This window comes from Papilio xuthus, unplaced genomic scaffold (assembly GCF_000836235.2).
Source record: "Papilio xuthus unplaced genomic scaffold, Pxut_1.1 DF828780.1, whole genome shotgun sequence".
NCBI classification, from domain to species: Eukaryota; Metazoa; Arthropoda; class Insecta; order Lepidoptera; family Papilionidae; genus Papilio; species Papilio xuthus.
This window is the reverse complement of record NW_013529869.1, coordinates 4,743,850-4,758,497: the sequence shown is the minus strand read 5'-3', so window position 1 is coordinate 4,758,497 and position 14,648 is coordinate 4,743,850. Positions and strand designations below refer to the sequence as shown.

Genomic DNA, 14,648 nt, shown 5'->3' with positions numbered 1-14,648 from the left:
GTAAAATAAAGACGGGGTAAAGAAAATGATCCTGTTTTATCGAGCTGCATTCGTGCACGAGGAATGTGCAATAAAAAAAGTCATAATGTTAAATAAATTTAATTCAATTATTTTGTTCAAATACTTATTTGTGACAGACTCAATCTTTTTCACAAACAATTATAACGAATTCAAATATAAAGTTTTAAACACTATAAATAAACGATTTTACTTTACATATTGGAATATTGTCTATGTTGGTCGTGTGGGAGTTGGGGGAGTAGTGCAGGAGTTGTGGGGGAGGTGGGGTTAGTCTAGCTGCAGCAGGAGGCGGGGTTGGGGTCCTTGCCGGAGCGCTTAGTGATGTTGAGCCGGGTGAACTCCTCGGCGACAGTGGGGTGGATTCCCACAGTATTCATCAGCTGCTCCATCGTGAGACCACATCTAATTGAACAATAATAAGCGTTAATAACGTCATATATAACTAAAGGGTGAACTGACACATTAAATATATTATGAATGAAATTTTCTTTGCTTTTCGTCATGATTACAATCTCTGCCTACCCCTGCTTGCACAGGCTTCAGTTATGTCGTTTTCAAACTTAATTATGATATATAAAGAGTTCGTATGCGTGTGTACTGACTTGATGGCGGCCGCGAAGCCCTGTATGACCTCTCCGGCGACAGGGCCGACAAAGTGCAGGCCGAGCACGCGCTGCGGGGGCGCGCGCTCCGCCACCGCCTTCAGGTAGCAGTTGCGGATGTTGCGCTGCGGGATGAAGAACTCCGTCGGCTTGTAGTACGCGTGGTATACCTCCACAGCATCCTCGCCCAGTCTGCTTAATCAAAAAATAAATCATCGTCTATGACATATTCAACTTTATTTTTATGACAGCGCCATCTATATTTCATTATGACATAGAATCCATTTTGAATGTTTTTATTTCATAATCGTAACGATACAAAATGCAAAATACAACAACGTTACGACAAGATTCATAAACATTAGCTTTCTAGGTAGTAAAGTCGAATTTGTATTTCCCACAATATGAAAAGCGTTCTCACACTATTAAAACCCTTTTCCACTAAAGAAACAACCACAAGCTATCCCTATAGTTTTTAAAAAGTGCAAAGGAAAAAGGTTGTAGGATATTGACCTTGCGATAGCAGTCTCCTCGCTGAGTCCTACGCAGCCGTACTCTAGCGGCGTGAAGACGGTGGTGGCGACGTTGTCGTAGTCCATGTGCTGAGCGGCGGCGGCGAACAGCCTGCGCGCCAGCAGCCGGCCCGCGTGTATGGCCACAGGCGTCAGCTCGGGTCGCCCCTCCAGCACGTCGCCCACTGCGAAGATGTGCCCCACGTTCGTCTGCTCCGTTGGCGCTGAGATCTTGCCGCTCTCCGTCACCACCTACATATACAAGGTCTTGCTATTAATACGAATGTTTAGATGGATGTTTGTTGCTAGGTATATCTCCAGAACGGCTGCATAGATTTTGCTGAAATTTGACACAAATGTAAGACAAAGTTCTTCTAGTTTATCGCGAACGTAGTCGCGGGCAAAAGCTAGTCTCTACATATTTTAAAATCTACAAGAATAATTCTGACGGCCAATGGACAAACATCGATGTTTACTTTCTGTTAGTAAGTATGTGGGGTATACTGACAGTGACGCCGGCGGCGGGCAGGTTGAGGGCCTTCGTGAGCGCGTAGCGACCTGTCGCCATCAGCACTGTGTCGAACACGTCCTCACACCTAAGTACACACAAAAAATAAAATTTAGCAATTCTTTATTTATTTCAACACATTTTATATAATATAAGTTTCTTTACTAAATATGCAACATAAATATATATGAAAGAGAGATTTAACTTAAATATATACTGACTGTTCGCCGGTGTCGGTGTTCTGCCAGCGCGCCTTCAGCTGGCCGCTCTCGAGTTTCTCGACGGAGAGCGGCACGCACTTGTGGTGGAAGCGCACGCCGCGCTCCTCCATCTCCGACGTCACCAGGTGCGCCATCTGCTGGTCGAACCCTCGCAGTGGCACTGACCGCACCAGCACCGTCGCAGAGTACCCCAACGAGTTCAGGAATCCCGCGCACTCAAGACCGATGTCTGATTAAAACATGCATATGAGAACACTGTCGCATTTACGTATTCACAGATATTAGTCAAATGGAATAAGTTTAAGTAAAATAATCAGCCAAAATAATTAAAAAGCTACTCGGTATTAGTATTTCACGCAAACGAATTCGCGGGCACAACTATTTATTATATAATGTTGTGGTAAATACCACAAAATGATAAGTTTATGTAAATAAAAATAATATTTACATCCAGCACCAACGACGAGCGTCTTGCCGGGCGGGTAGCCGAGGCTGAAGATGTCATCGCTGCTGATGCAGTACTCCAGCGCGCCAGGTATGTCGGGGTAGTGAGGTCGGCCGCCCACCGCTATGACAATGTTCTTAGCCGTCAACTCTTTCTTGCTGCCGTTCTTCAACGTAGCAATTATCGTATGCGCGTCTTTGAACTCTCCTAAACCGTTTATGTATTCAATCTTCTTATCTCTAAGATCAACTCGAGTCACCCAGTTGACTGATTTGATGTGATTCTGTACTGCCTCTGTTAACGAGCTCCAGTTTATCTTGATGTCTTTGGGCGATGGCACCTCCCAGCCGTATGACACCGCTTCCTAAATATAAAACTTACCGTGAGTTTCTGACGCCGAAATCTCCGATTAAAACATGTTGTTATCTCTGTTTTGTCAAATATGAAAGACAGGGATAACAATATGTTTTATACAGAGATTTTGGGATCAAAAAGTTACAGTTAAACTAGAGTTTATTTTTATAACCACTCGTAGTGGCCTGGAGCGTGTTGAAAACGTGTCTCAAACGAAAATTTCATAAGAAACTATAATGGAAACAAAGTTGAACGTGACTAAAAAATCGATAACTTAACAGGAATAACAAGAATGCTAGTTATTGTTATCATTATTTTTCCTTACTTTGTATCACTTTGTTATACAAAGAACAGCTACGTAGATTACGTTGTCTGCGTATTTTATTTAAAACGAAGAATAACTTACATAATATAATAATTTTTTCAATAAATTGTCAAATTTTACATTTATTAACTTAATTCAAAAGACAAAGGGGCAAAGTTAAAGTGGTTATTGAAAATATTAATAAACTATAATTAAGGCATTTCTTTAACAAAACATCCCAGTGGTTTTTATAAAAACATACAATACTGCTTTCATCTGACTACATTAATACTGTCACGGTAGTCACCTCCTATTGGTTTCTTTACCGTCACAAAAATAACGTACACCTGATTTGATTTGAATTATTGTAATTCAACCTTATATAAAATGGCCTTAACCTTGGCAACAAATTAATTCGATTCCCTCGTGACTTCGTTTTAGTCACAGGTTTTTTTAATCGACGTCATGCAAAGGAAAAACGAACACAAAATTTTATAATAAAATGTACACAGCTTTAAAAATAAAACAGGTTTGTGAGATATATTTTTCAAAGATATATAAAGTTCTACTGTTTATGAATACAAAATACATAAGAATTTTGGGAACAGTATAGGCAGTGTTTCTAAATTCCAAATTGAGAACGAACACATATGTAAACTGTCTCTAACCCTTACTAATATTATAAATGCAAAAGTTTGGACGAATTGATGGATAGATGTTTGTTAGAAGGTATCTCCAGAACAGTTCAACGGATCGCGATGAAATTTGTCATGAATGTGTTCTACATTAACACATAGTCTGCATGAACACATAGGCTACTAATTATTTTTAATTCCGCGCGGACAGAGTCGTGTGCGTCAGCTGGTTTATAAAATGGGCGTTTCTAATGACGAATTACTAAATCTATTAACACCGTATACGAACAACATTACATAACCTAACATCCTGTAACATAACTAACACGGGAAACATTTATTATTAACTATAGTAATATGTAATTTTATTGAGTCATTAGCGTGATTGTAGCACGTGGTACGTCATCATTACCACGCAAATCATTCACACCAATTTATTTATGTTAGATGATAACGGTACATAGCTGTGAACATATTTATGTTAGGCGATAACTTTGTAGAGTTTTGTTATACATTTCATGTGATATTCTTGGTACTAGGAGAAAACGAACCGAGTTGCCCCACTTACTAGACGCACTGGCAAGTTTGTGCCAAAGTTCCTGCTTATCCCCTAAAAATCGTAAAAGAAATTACTGCCCCCTTGATCACCTGACGTGACTCTTGCACACCTTTATAATTCGTACAGTTTTTACCAATGGCATTCTTTGCCTTCCTATGTATATTGTAAACTTGGATTGCATTTGCATAAAACATTTAATAGGATTTAATTGATCAGAAGATATTTCCGATCAATCAATTCATTACAAGTATCTGACTATTACTCTAAGCATATTTACGAGTATAATCAATTTATATCATTCATTCCAGAAAACGAACACAATGTTGCGTTTGCATTGCATTATTTGAATTCAAATGACACAAAAATCCGGCGAATAGTATAAGCGAGATGAGTTTACATTACTACGGCAATTTTAATAAAACAAACACCCGATACTATATCGCTAAGAAATTAAGGAATTGAACACATTATAATAGATTAAATATCATCCAAGACAACAATCTTAAAAATAAACTCTTTTATGTTCAAGTTAAATGAAAACTATAAACAGACTAATAAAATCACTAATTACTACGAACTACTACGATGTGTTTTCATATTAAAGCGATAAATGTTTGATAGTTAATGATTAGGTTCCCTTTCTTGTTACTAGATGTCGCACCAAGGATACAGATTAGCAACGAGCAGAGGTATCACATAACACACTAGTATGATTCATACTAGCACAGAAATGATTGTTTTATAAACATTCGAATTCTACTAATTGCACTATAATATCACTTCCATAAGAACAGATTGAGTTAGTTTATAATTAAAACATAACTCAAGCTTACTACTTTTATACAAGAGCAAGACAAGTTCCATTGTAGAAAGCGGCCATTACATTTTAGATTTTTATCTATTTTTTTTTAATGTTGCTAATTTTTTATGGGATTGTGAGAAAAAAATTATAATAAATTTATTAATTTTTGCGTGAAATCTAACTATCAATTATACATTGTAGCTCAATAAAGTTAAGGAAACCGCAAAAAAACAATATGACACACAATTTTGGTGGTATGAAAATGTTAAGAATTAAATGACGCGTAATTGTACAAAACCATGATTAGTCACTTTGAAAAGGTAACTCAGATTTGACGGAAATCCCAATATTAATTAAATTAAATTCCATATTTTCTGACATTTACAATGAATAAATCTATTTGCTTTAAAGTATTAAAAATTTATTTTGCCAATACAATATTAAGATTATCATCATTGTCGGATACATAATATTCGCATATGTATTTTTTTATTTCTCCACAATGGAATTTTACCTGCAATATTTTCCCACTGCATACAATACTCTAAAAGGATAATTTTTTTATATTTCACATGTATAATACTGGCAGCTGAAATATATTTAATAAGAAAAGATATTTAAATAATATTCAAAAACATCTAACTAGCTTAAGTTTCATTTTGAACCTAAAAAATTTAATATAAAACCTTTTACACCATATTAGGACACTGGCAACACCATTATCATATAACTGACTATGCATCTTTTAAAGGTTGATTTTAAAAAATGTATAAATATTTTATTAAAATAAAAAAAAAAACTACATAAGTACCATAAAATGTTTAAGGAGAATAATAATAAAGAATAATAAAAACTCTTACATCATTTTCCAACATTAAAACCAATATCTAATTCAATAACACTTAGATTTGGTTCAATGCCAACTTCAAAGGCAATATAAGATAAGATTGTTACAAAATATAAATAAATATTTATTTATTTATAAATACATCTAGTTAAATAAAATATCTAAAAGATATAATAACCATAGAATAGATATTCTAACTAAGCGAGGAAGTAAGCTATTTCAGGAATAAGTTACAAATGCTAAAAAAATTATGTTCATGTGGGTAGTTACGTTAAATTAATTGTAATATTCCTATAAATTTGATCAAAATCCTTTTATGCATATTTATATTATGGTTAAGTGCCAGTGGTTTTTTACTTTTCATATTTAAACTAAAAAGTTCCTACAAAATTACTACTACTTTTTAAGTAATACAACATATTTTATAAGCAATATCAACATTATTTGAATCAAAATCAATACCAAATAATCCATATGTACTGTAGACCAGGATCAAGGGATAGGATGTGGAAGGAAGAGCCATAGGAGTATACTTACCGGTCCCTAAGAAAAAATAAAAATAAAAGTCAATGCAAAAAGACTTAATTCTTAGACATAAAACAATAAAGTTCAAACATTTCAATAACCACTTTAACTTGTAAGAATTTCATAACAATTGCAATTGTAAGGTAAATTAAATAAATTGTTTAATACTTACATGTATACTTTCTCCGAGTAGAGCAGCCTGATGCATCAACTTCTTAGGTATACACCCAACATTCACACATGTACCACCGAGACCCCATTTTGTACCCAACGGTGAAGGGGTTACATAATCTAACACAGCCACTTTTGCTCCATGATTAACAGCTTCCTTTGCACAGGCCAATCCTCCAGAGCCACCACCGATGACTGCCAGGTCATAGTCAAATGTGCCATCTAGAATATGGGTTTTTTCTCTTACAGTTATATATTGCCAATTGGTTTCAAGTTAGTACAGATTGATTTATTGTTTATAATAATTAGGTTATTATTTAACTAAAAAGCAGGAATTTGTACATATCTAATCTATACAAGTGTTGTAAATTTATCCTTGTAAAATGAGTTTTATTGTGTCCCATCAGGGTAGATTGAACAGTTACTTCTTTTAAATGCAAAACCGTATCAATCCATACTAACCACATATATTTACAAAATAAGTAAGCAACAGACATTTTATAACATATAGCTTTGTGATGTTCCCTTAGATTTACATGTTAAATTGTACATACTTAATCCCAAACCTCTACAAAGACTATAAACCTTCAATAGAAGTATTTCATTCACCATGAGTTTCCACTGCCAAATTTTGTGAACAAAAATATATTGTAATTTCTCTTATTTACTTTTAAATAATAGAAATACCAATATGCATGATAAATAATGTTACTGCACAATGTTTTATCATTAACTTCAGTGACACACTACACCATGGTGAAGGAAAATCTATCATACCTTTATCAAAACCATGTAATGGTGCAACCATTGTGCCTTTACAACTACAACATATTGAACCTTGGTTGTCATCAACTAACTATTTTATTATTGCACGATAATATCTTAAAATATACAAGTCATGTTTTACCAATACTCTATAGAACTCTTTCTTTTTATAGAACTTCCTATAAGTTCTTATCATCAAGATGTTTATATAATTATTTTGGGGAAATTATGTGACAATACTTTCAATGGTAATGGTATAATGATAACTTTTTCCAACTTTATGATGTAATTATTAGGATAATACCACAAATTAATACTGTTTTAGCTATTTCGGGCTTTCAGTGTTATTTAATTGCAGAAAAAACTTGATGAATTGAAATCATCTCAGAATAAGTAAACTGACAAAGAGACTGAAACACAAGTATTTCGAGAATATAAAAATTACATAGACTAAATTGGTTATACTAAAAAAATTAAAAGCTGAATCTTAGGTATCACTTTTATCAGAGTAAGAAATCTCGATAACAATTTCATTTATTCCTACAAGATTCATACACAAGTTAAAGTTAGGTTATGAGGTACTTAACATTTCAAGGCCAAATTTACAATTACCACAAGTTACTTACGGTTCGAGAAAGAACGTCGTGCCAATAAAAATATACTCTCAATTCTTTGCAAAGGCCTGTTTGAGCTCGAAATTTTTAGAAAATTGTTTAACATTGTCATAATGACGTATGACGTTTAGAGCTACTGCAATCTTGAAAAAGTGTACACTTGCACCTACGCAAACATTTATTTTGTTTTCTTAATAAATTCACAACTTCATTGATATTTTAAAATGAAAACCGTGCTTATCACCGGAGCTAACCGCGGATTAGGCCTCGGAATGGTTAAATATCTCACACAGCAAAATAAGGCTGAAAAGATTTTCGCCACTTGCCGGAATGCATCTGAGGTATGTATAACATAAAACAACTACTCACCGATTGGTGCCATTGTCACTTAAAATTCAAATACAGAATTAAATATGTAAATCTAATGGTTTTAAGACGTCTTCCCAACAACAAAGCTTGTAAAAAATTACTTCTGCTCAATGTAATGAACTAATAAAGGCTAGTTTTTAGTAGTTACTAGTGCGTGGGAAAGAGACGAATTGCTACGCTTTACTGACAGCTGACGTCACTTGATCGTGACGTATATATTCTGTGTTCTTTGATTCTTAGTCATTGGATTCAGTTTATTTAAGCATAAAAATTACAAGGAAACATTATTATGTCATTGATAAATCTTAAAACTAAAATCAAATCATTAAAATACAATTTTTATAAAAAAAATATTTGCAATGCATGCTTCAAACTGCACAAGAAATCCTTAATTTGACTTTCACTTAAAATCTCAATAGCCTAATAATTAGCCAAGTAAATTGATAACTTTGCTTACAGGAACTCACAAAGCTTTCAGAAAAACATCAAAATCTCCATATCTTACATTTAGGTAATCAAGTATTTATGTTTAAATTAATACATTTTAAAAGAATTAATGTATTTCCTTAAGTTGTAGTTTACAATGCTTAAATTGTTATCTTTATATCAGATGTTAAACAACTTGAAACTTATGGCGACTTTGCATCGAAGATAAAACAATTACTAGGCAATGACGGTCTCAATCTACTTATTAATAATGCTGGAGTGACAACAAAATTCACCAAACTTAGTCTTGTAAAAGAGGATCAATTGATGGATAATTTTACTGTAAATACAGTCGCACCAATAATTCTTACTAAGGTAACTGGTTCTTAATAAAAATTAAAACTATGAAAAAAAAACAGAAACCTTGAAATACGTCATGAATAAATTACGTATTGCACAATATTGCATTAAACTAAGTCTTACCCAAGTACTACTTAAATACTCAACGTTGCAATGTCGTTTGCCGATCCAATTTATTTTCGTTCAACAAATATTGTCTACGTTTAGTTGGTAAATATATAACTTGATAAAATACATAACAATATAATAGCCACTTTGTCATTTTAGACTCTTCTGCCACTCTTGATACAAGCTGCTGATGTAAATAGCGAAAAACCGGTTGGAGCGAATCGCGCGGCGGTCATTAATATGAGTTCAGTCCTAGGATCCATAGCACAAAACGATCAAGGCGGTTTTTACCCGTATCGATGCTCAAAGGTAAAATATTTTTTATGGACGTAAAACGTATTGAAAATTAATTTTTATTCAATTTTACGCCTTACAATATTTGTATGCTTCTAGGCTGCGTTAAACGCGGCAACAAAATCGATGAGTCTCGATTTGAAAAAGAATCAAATTCTTGTGGCTTGTATGCACCCGGGCTGGGTGCGGACCGACATGGGCGGGAAAAACGCGCCGCTAGATGTCGATACAAGCATCAATGGAATTTTCAATACAATAAACAAACTAGGAGAGGGCGATAGTGGAAAATTTCTGCAATACGATGGAAGTGAATTGCCGTGGTAATAACAATGAAGGTTTGAAATTTTTATGTTACAAGTTTGATAATATGATGATGTTAATAATTGCGGATGTAATAATTTATAACACCTGTAGGTTTACAGGTGTTATAAATTATTATTTTTAAGATGAGTAATACTTTTAATTCTGAACCTAAGGCACAACGGGGCCTTTATTTTGGGATATTTATGGTAATAAACAGGTGATGGTTGATAAATAAAAGTCAAACAAATATTCACATTATTAATTGTTGTTAGATAAAAATACCAATAAATAATTTTGTTTTAGATATTTTGTTTAACTTACCTTGCGCTACTTTCCAAAACCGTATCATCTCTTCCTTCTTTTCTTTCTTCTTAAAATTTTATTTACCGCATGATTTTGAAATCTGACGTTGACATTTTCGCAATATTGTACGTTTTGAAATATTTTTAAATAATCAATTTTTATGACATAAAATTGCAACAAAATTCAAAATCTCAAAGATCGCGCTAGTGGCGCCAACTACGGGGAATTACAGATAAAATAAAAAAAGTCATGCATTTTGTAAATCCCTAAATCTCAAACTTTACAGTAATATAAAGTGAAAAAGATTCAACATAAATTAGAAGATTCTTAAAACTAAGGAGAGACTATTAAATTAAAGAAGATCAATTATAAAAAAAAGTTAATCCTATGAGGAGTTGAACTGAGAAACTGGACTGAATTAGTGAATGATGAATACAGTAAAAATCTTTCTTAATGTATACAAAAATACTCGGTATACTACTGTTGTTTTACTTACGAATCCACATGCGACTGTAAGTGACAGCGAGCGCATTTTCTATCTCTGTCTCGTCCACTGTGTCTTGATAAAGCTGCGATTTATTTTTATCTGAAAGTTTATTTTCATTTATTCAACGACACGACTACATTTAAAGTTTTTTTAAGCATTAAGACCCTTTCTGTCGACGTAGGCGCTGTGTGCTTACATAAATAATTGGTCTCCAAATGCCAGATGTAAATCCAATAACAAATACTCCCTACTTCATATTACCATGAGACGCGTATAGATTGTTAAGAATACGAAAACTGGCCTTATTGTATGCATAATAGCAAGACAAATTTGAAATTTGATTATTCCGACTGGAATAATGTTTCCTTTGTATTTTATTAGTGACATAATGCGAGTATCTTTTTTTCTAATTGCACAGGAAGTTGCAATAACTGGCAATGACAATAATAGTTTCAAGTTACACATTAATAAGAACGCAGTGCGTTAAAGAAGACCTCTGTACTGTGTTTGTTTGTACTCTCTCGAGCAAAGAGTATGTTATCAACTTTTAGGTTTTTCAAACAAACATACAGTACACATAGATGGCGCTGGTAAACATGAAAGGTTCATTTCCTGGGATTTTATTAAGGTTTGATTTTATATGAAATAGTAAAAAAAATTACTAAAACATTTTGATACTAAAATTTTAAACAGATATGGTTTATAATAATAAAAATCTGGTTTTCATGCGTAGTGGCAGTCAGGTTCAAACCTCACATTTCGCATTTTTTTATTAACTAGCTTATTCCCGCGAATCCATCCGCGCGGAATTTAAAAAAAAAATAATAGCCTACGTGTTCTTCTAGGCTATGTTCTACATCTATCCCAAATTTCAGCGAGATCCCTTAAGAGCTTTTGTATATATATTTTAAGAAAAATCCGTCCAAACATACAAACTTTCACATTTATAATATTAGTATAGAAATCATCTCAAATTCAATCAACAACAGATTATGTACTACTAAATATTGCTACATTTCCTTACAAAGTATTTTATCAAAAATCAAGTTAATTAACGTCTGTGTTTGAATTGAGTGAGACAGAACCAATAAAGGCAAAGGCATTCATAAGACAATTTGCTTCTACCTTTCAGCTCTTGCCTGAAGTTATTCAAGTTAAAATATACTCTATGGCATGTGATTAAAGTCGATAATATGTTTTAGCGATATTTGAGAATAACGTTTTATCGGCGAACAGAGTTGAACATAAGTATTGAAACAGTTATGGCTTCATTGTACATTTTTAATATGACCATAAACCCAAATGACATCTCTAAATCGTAGATAGGTTCCAAATTCGATTCTTACTTAAGCTGAAATCGATAATTTTCAACAGATATGGGCCTACAACTCACGAGAAATTTTAGTATGTCTCAGTAATTTTTCGTAATAGTCAATTCGATTCTAGAAAGAAATGTTTTAAAAACTATCATTCAATAATACAATTAGTTAAAAATATTCAAACTTATCATTTAACATAATAAATAGAGTAAACAACATAAAACAATTTACAAGATGCGGGCTTTGTGAAATGCAATAGTAACGGAAAATTCTCTGACATGATACGTAATAACCGTTAGATTCAAACAAGCGGATATTTAGTATAATTTTTGTAACACTAGAACTTAGTAGTTGAACATAAAAACAGTTCAATGCTTTTTATTTTAAAATCTCTACTTGTAAGTGTGTATTTAAAAACATAGATTTGTTGATGGAAGAAACATAAAGAACTTTACTTATTTACACGCTTATCTTATAAAAATATACGCAGTTGCTCCAGTGTCGCAGTATATAAAGCATAGTACAACAATATATTATAGTTCCATACAAACTTTATGGCGGCTTTGAATTTGGCACGAGACGCTGCAATAGAATCATATAGTAGAGCTGCATCGGAATATAGAGACATTTGGGATCAAAACACACAACTAGGCGCACTTTTCTCCATCCGTATTAAGCCCGAGCTACAAGATAGGCAACAACGACCCGACATAAAGTTTGAATATTATAATACTTCGCTTTAGCTGCAACGTGTTATCGACCGTAAGGTACACAAGAACACGTCCGCATTGCCAACACTTGGATATTAGCTGTCAGTTCGCACTGCCGATACATACACAAAAACATGTTGTGATTTCACGATACATTTTTATGTGATATATAAGATATATGATATATATCTTCGTTTTATTAACTTACATATAAAAAAGCTATGACACGATGTACTAAACGTATTGATAAAACATATTAAATTACAGAAATCTGCATAAAACATAACGCTTTCAAAACTTTAATAGCGGTAGAATCTGCAAAAGAATTGGCTGCTGCAAGATTGGCCCAACATGTCTTGTAGATGGTAACACATAAGTATACTGATAAAGATATAGATCAGAAAGCATGCAATAATTTACTGTAAAAATAGTCTACTTACCAAAACGATCGCAATTTTCTCTATCTATACAAGTAATGTAATTCATTTCATGTAAAGAATCCATTTTAAATTACTAACTTTATTACTTATTAGAAAATTCGCTAAATTGCGATATCGATAATTATTATTTCAACAATTACTACAACAAAATATAATTCATTCAAATTAACGTCAATTTTGGCGGAAGAATTGTTATCATTTGAATCATAGATTATAGAAGACTGAATTATTGATTGAAATTATACAGAAATACATAAAAATAATTTCGAAAGTATCTACTATATAAAAAAAAACGTCATTCGACTCTGTTTAAATAAATTTATCATTAATATATACAAACAAGGAATAAATGTCGTTGGTCAAAGTTTCGTAAAAAAGTAGTTCATGAAAATTTCGACCGTGATGTTGTTTGTCTTGCAAGACCGTTTTCATGTTTTAACCAAATCCATATTTTAGTAAACAAGGCGAGAAAAGTTACTGGCCTTTATTGATGTCTCATACATTCATTGGAAAACATACCTAAATAAGCCTTATGGTCTGTTGTATTTTCAATCAGTCGGGAAAATATAAAACACACAATAAAGTCTTTGATAAATGGAAATATTGATCAAAATTGACCCAGTTTCTTTCTTTTAGTGACTGCTTACAAATTTTAGGTAGATATTTCTTGTCATGTTAATATTTCATTGCATTTAAAATAAATTAACCGACTATGATTCATTGCTGATAAGCCAATCAGTCAGTGATTTATCGCTGAAATTAAATAATTTGTGTTATTATTAATATGTATTGTAAAAATAGAACATTTGTGATAACAGTCGATATTTCGTCATTTCGAACTTTTCAAAATTACTGCTACTAACTTCTAAAAACAAATTTGTCCGTTAACTAAGCTCATACATGTATTTAATGACAATAGATGTTTTTTAATTCCACGCCGACGACAGCTAGTAGAATATAAATGTATGTACCCAATGTTCCTAGCTTCATATTGGCATAAGTTACTTACGTCAAGAGTTTCGAAGCTGCGCGCTGGCCGCAGCGCCACCCTGCAGCCGGCAGCGGCAATCGATTATTCATAAATGTTTCATTCTTCGCGCCAAGGTTACGTTTATCGTCCTTTAGAACTGTTTCTAATTTTAACAAAAGTCACACACTACTATAAGTAATATTGACTGTCACTGTTGTCTATTTCACTTCACTTCAATTTCCGTATAGGTATAGCTACTTACTCCTAATTATCGTACATCATTTACGATGAAGAAAAAAAACAGACGAATTAATAACCTCCTTCTTTTTGAGGTCGGCTAAAAAGGGAAATGGTCGCCTCGTAGTAGCCTTGCATGTTTACAATGTCGGGATCATTAGATTCAAACTATCTTTTCTAGTATACATATCTGATGAGTCTTTTACAAATTGTATATTTCTTTGTATTGATACTTCGTATCAACTTCATCCCGTTATTGACAACTGCTGCACTAGCGGTGCAATTTTACCGATAGTTAAGTGATGAGACTGCATTCTGCACTCTAGCTCCCGCCGAAACTGACACAGCATTTTTCACGCCGTACCATATTGTTAAGACCACCAATTGAGATTATAGTAAACTGTGACAATAATTTGAAATTTTGTAAAATTGTTCTG

The 14,648-nt window shown here is 33.2% G+C and overlaps 2 protein-coding genes across 5 annotated transcripts; one reads left to right on the top strand and one right to left on the bottom strand.

Annotated features, from left to right (window-relative positions):
* Positions 1 to 83: 83 nt before the first annotated feature.
* Positions 84 to 13,089, bottom strand: Trxr1 (Thioredoxin reductase 1). Of its 4 annotated transcripts, XM_013326708.1 has the most exons (9): positions 13,005 to 13,089; positions 10,545 to 10,634; positions 6,508 to 6,728; positions 2,313 to 2,673; positions 1,865 to 2,093; positions 1,644 to 1,731; positions 1,137 to 1,387; positions 624 to 815; positions 84 to 423 (listed from the first exon to the last, which is right to left on the bottom strand). In XM_013326708.1, the coding sequence occupies exons 1-9, from the start codon at positions 13,066 to 13,068 to the stop codon at positions 294 to 296; spliced, it is 1,626 nt and encodes a 541-aa protein (XP_013182162.1). In that variant the 5' UTR covers positions 13,069 to 13,089; the 3' UTR covers positions 84 to 293. The 4 variants fall into 4 exon arrangements, with proteins under 4 accessions (XP_013182162.1, XP_013182164.1, XP_013182165.1 ...); XM_013326710.1 differs by lacking the exons at positions 10,545 to 10,634; positions 13,005 to 13,089 and adding an exon at positions 10,067 to 10,172; XM_013326711.1 differs by lacking the exons at positions 10,545 to 10,634; positions 13,005 to 13,089 and adding an exon at positions 8,255 to 8,468.
* sni (SDR family oxidoreductase sniffer) lies at positions 8,084 to 10,046 on the top strand. Its single transcript, NM_001312801.1, is given in 5 exon segments — positions 8,084 to 8,226; positions 8,714 to 8,765; positions 8,865 to 9,055; positions 9,308 to 9,457; positions 9,542 to 10,046. Coding segments are annotated over 5 exon segments (735 nt in total). The 5' UTR covers positions 8,084 to 8,109; the 3' UTR covers positions 9,767 to 10,046.
* Positions 13,090 to 14,648: the final 1,559 nt, after the last annotated feature.

Bases quoted from the DNA above. Each gene is read 5' to 3' on its own strand.
- Trxr1 (XM_013326708.1), bottom strand. From the start codon at position 13,068: ATGGATTCTTTACATGAAATGAATTACATTACTTGTATAGATAGAGAA. The intron at 816-1,136 runs GTCAATATCCTA...TTGATTAAGCAG, and splicing joins GAGGAGACTGCTATCGCAAG to ACTGGGCGAGGATGCTGTGG. The intron at 424-623 runs GTCAGTACACAC...TTGTTCAATTAG, and splicing joins GGCTTCGCGGCCGCCATCAA to ATGTGGTCTCACGATGGAGC.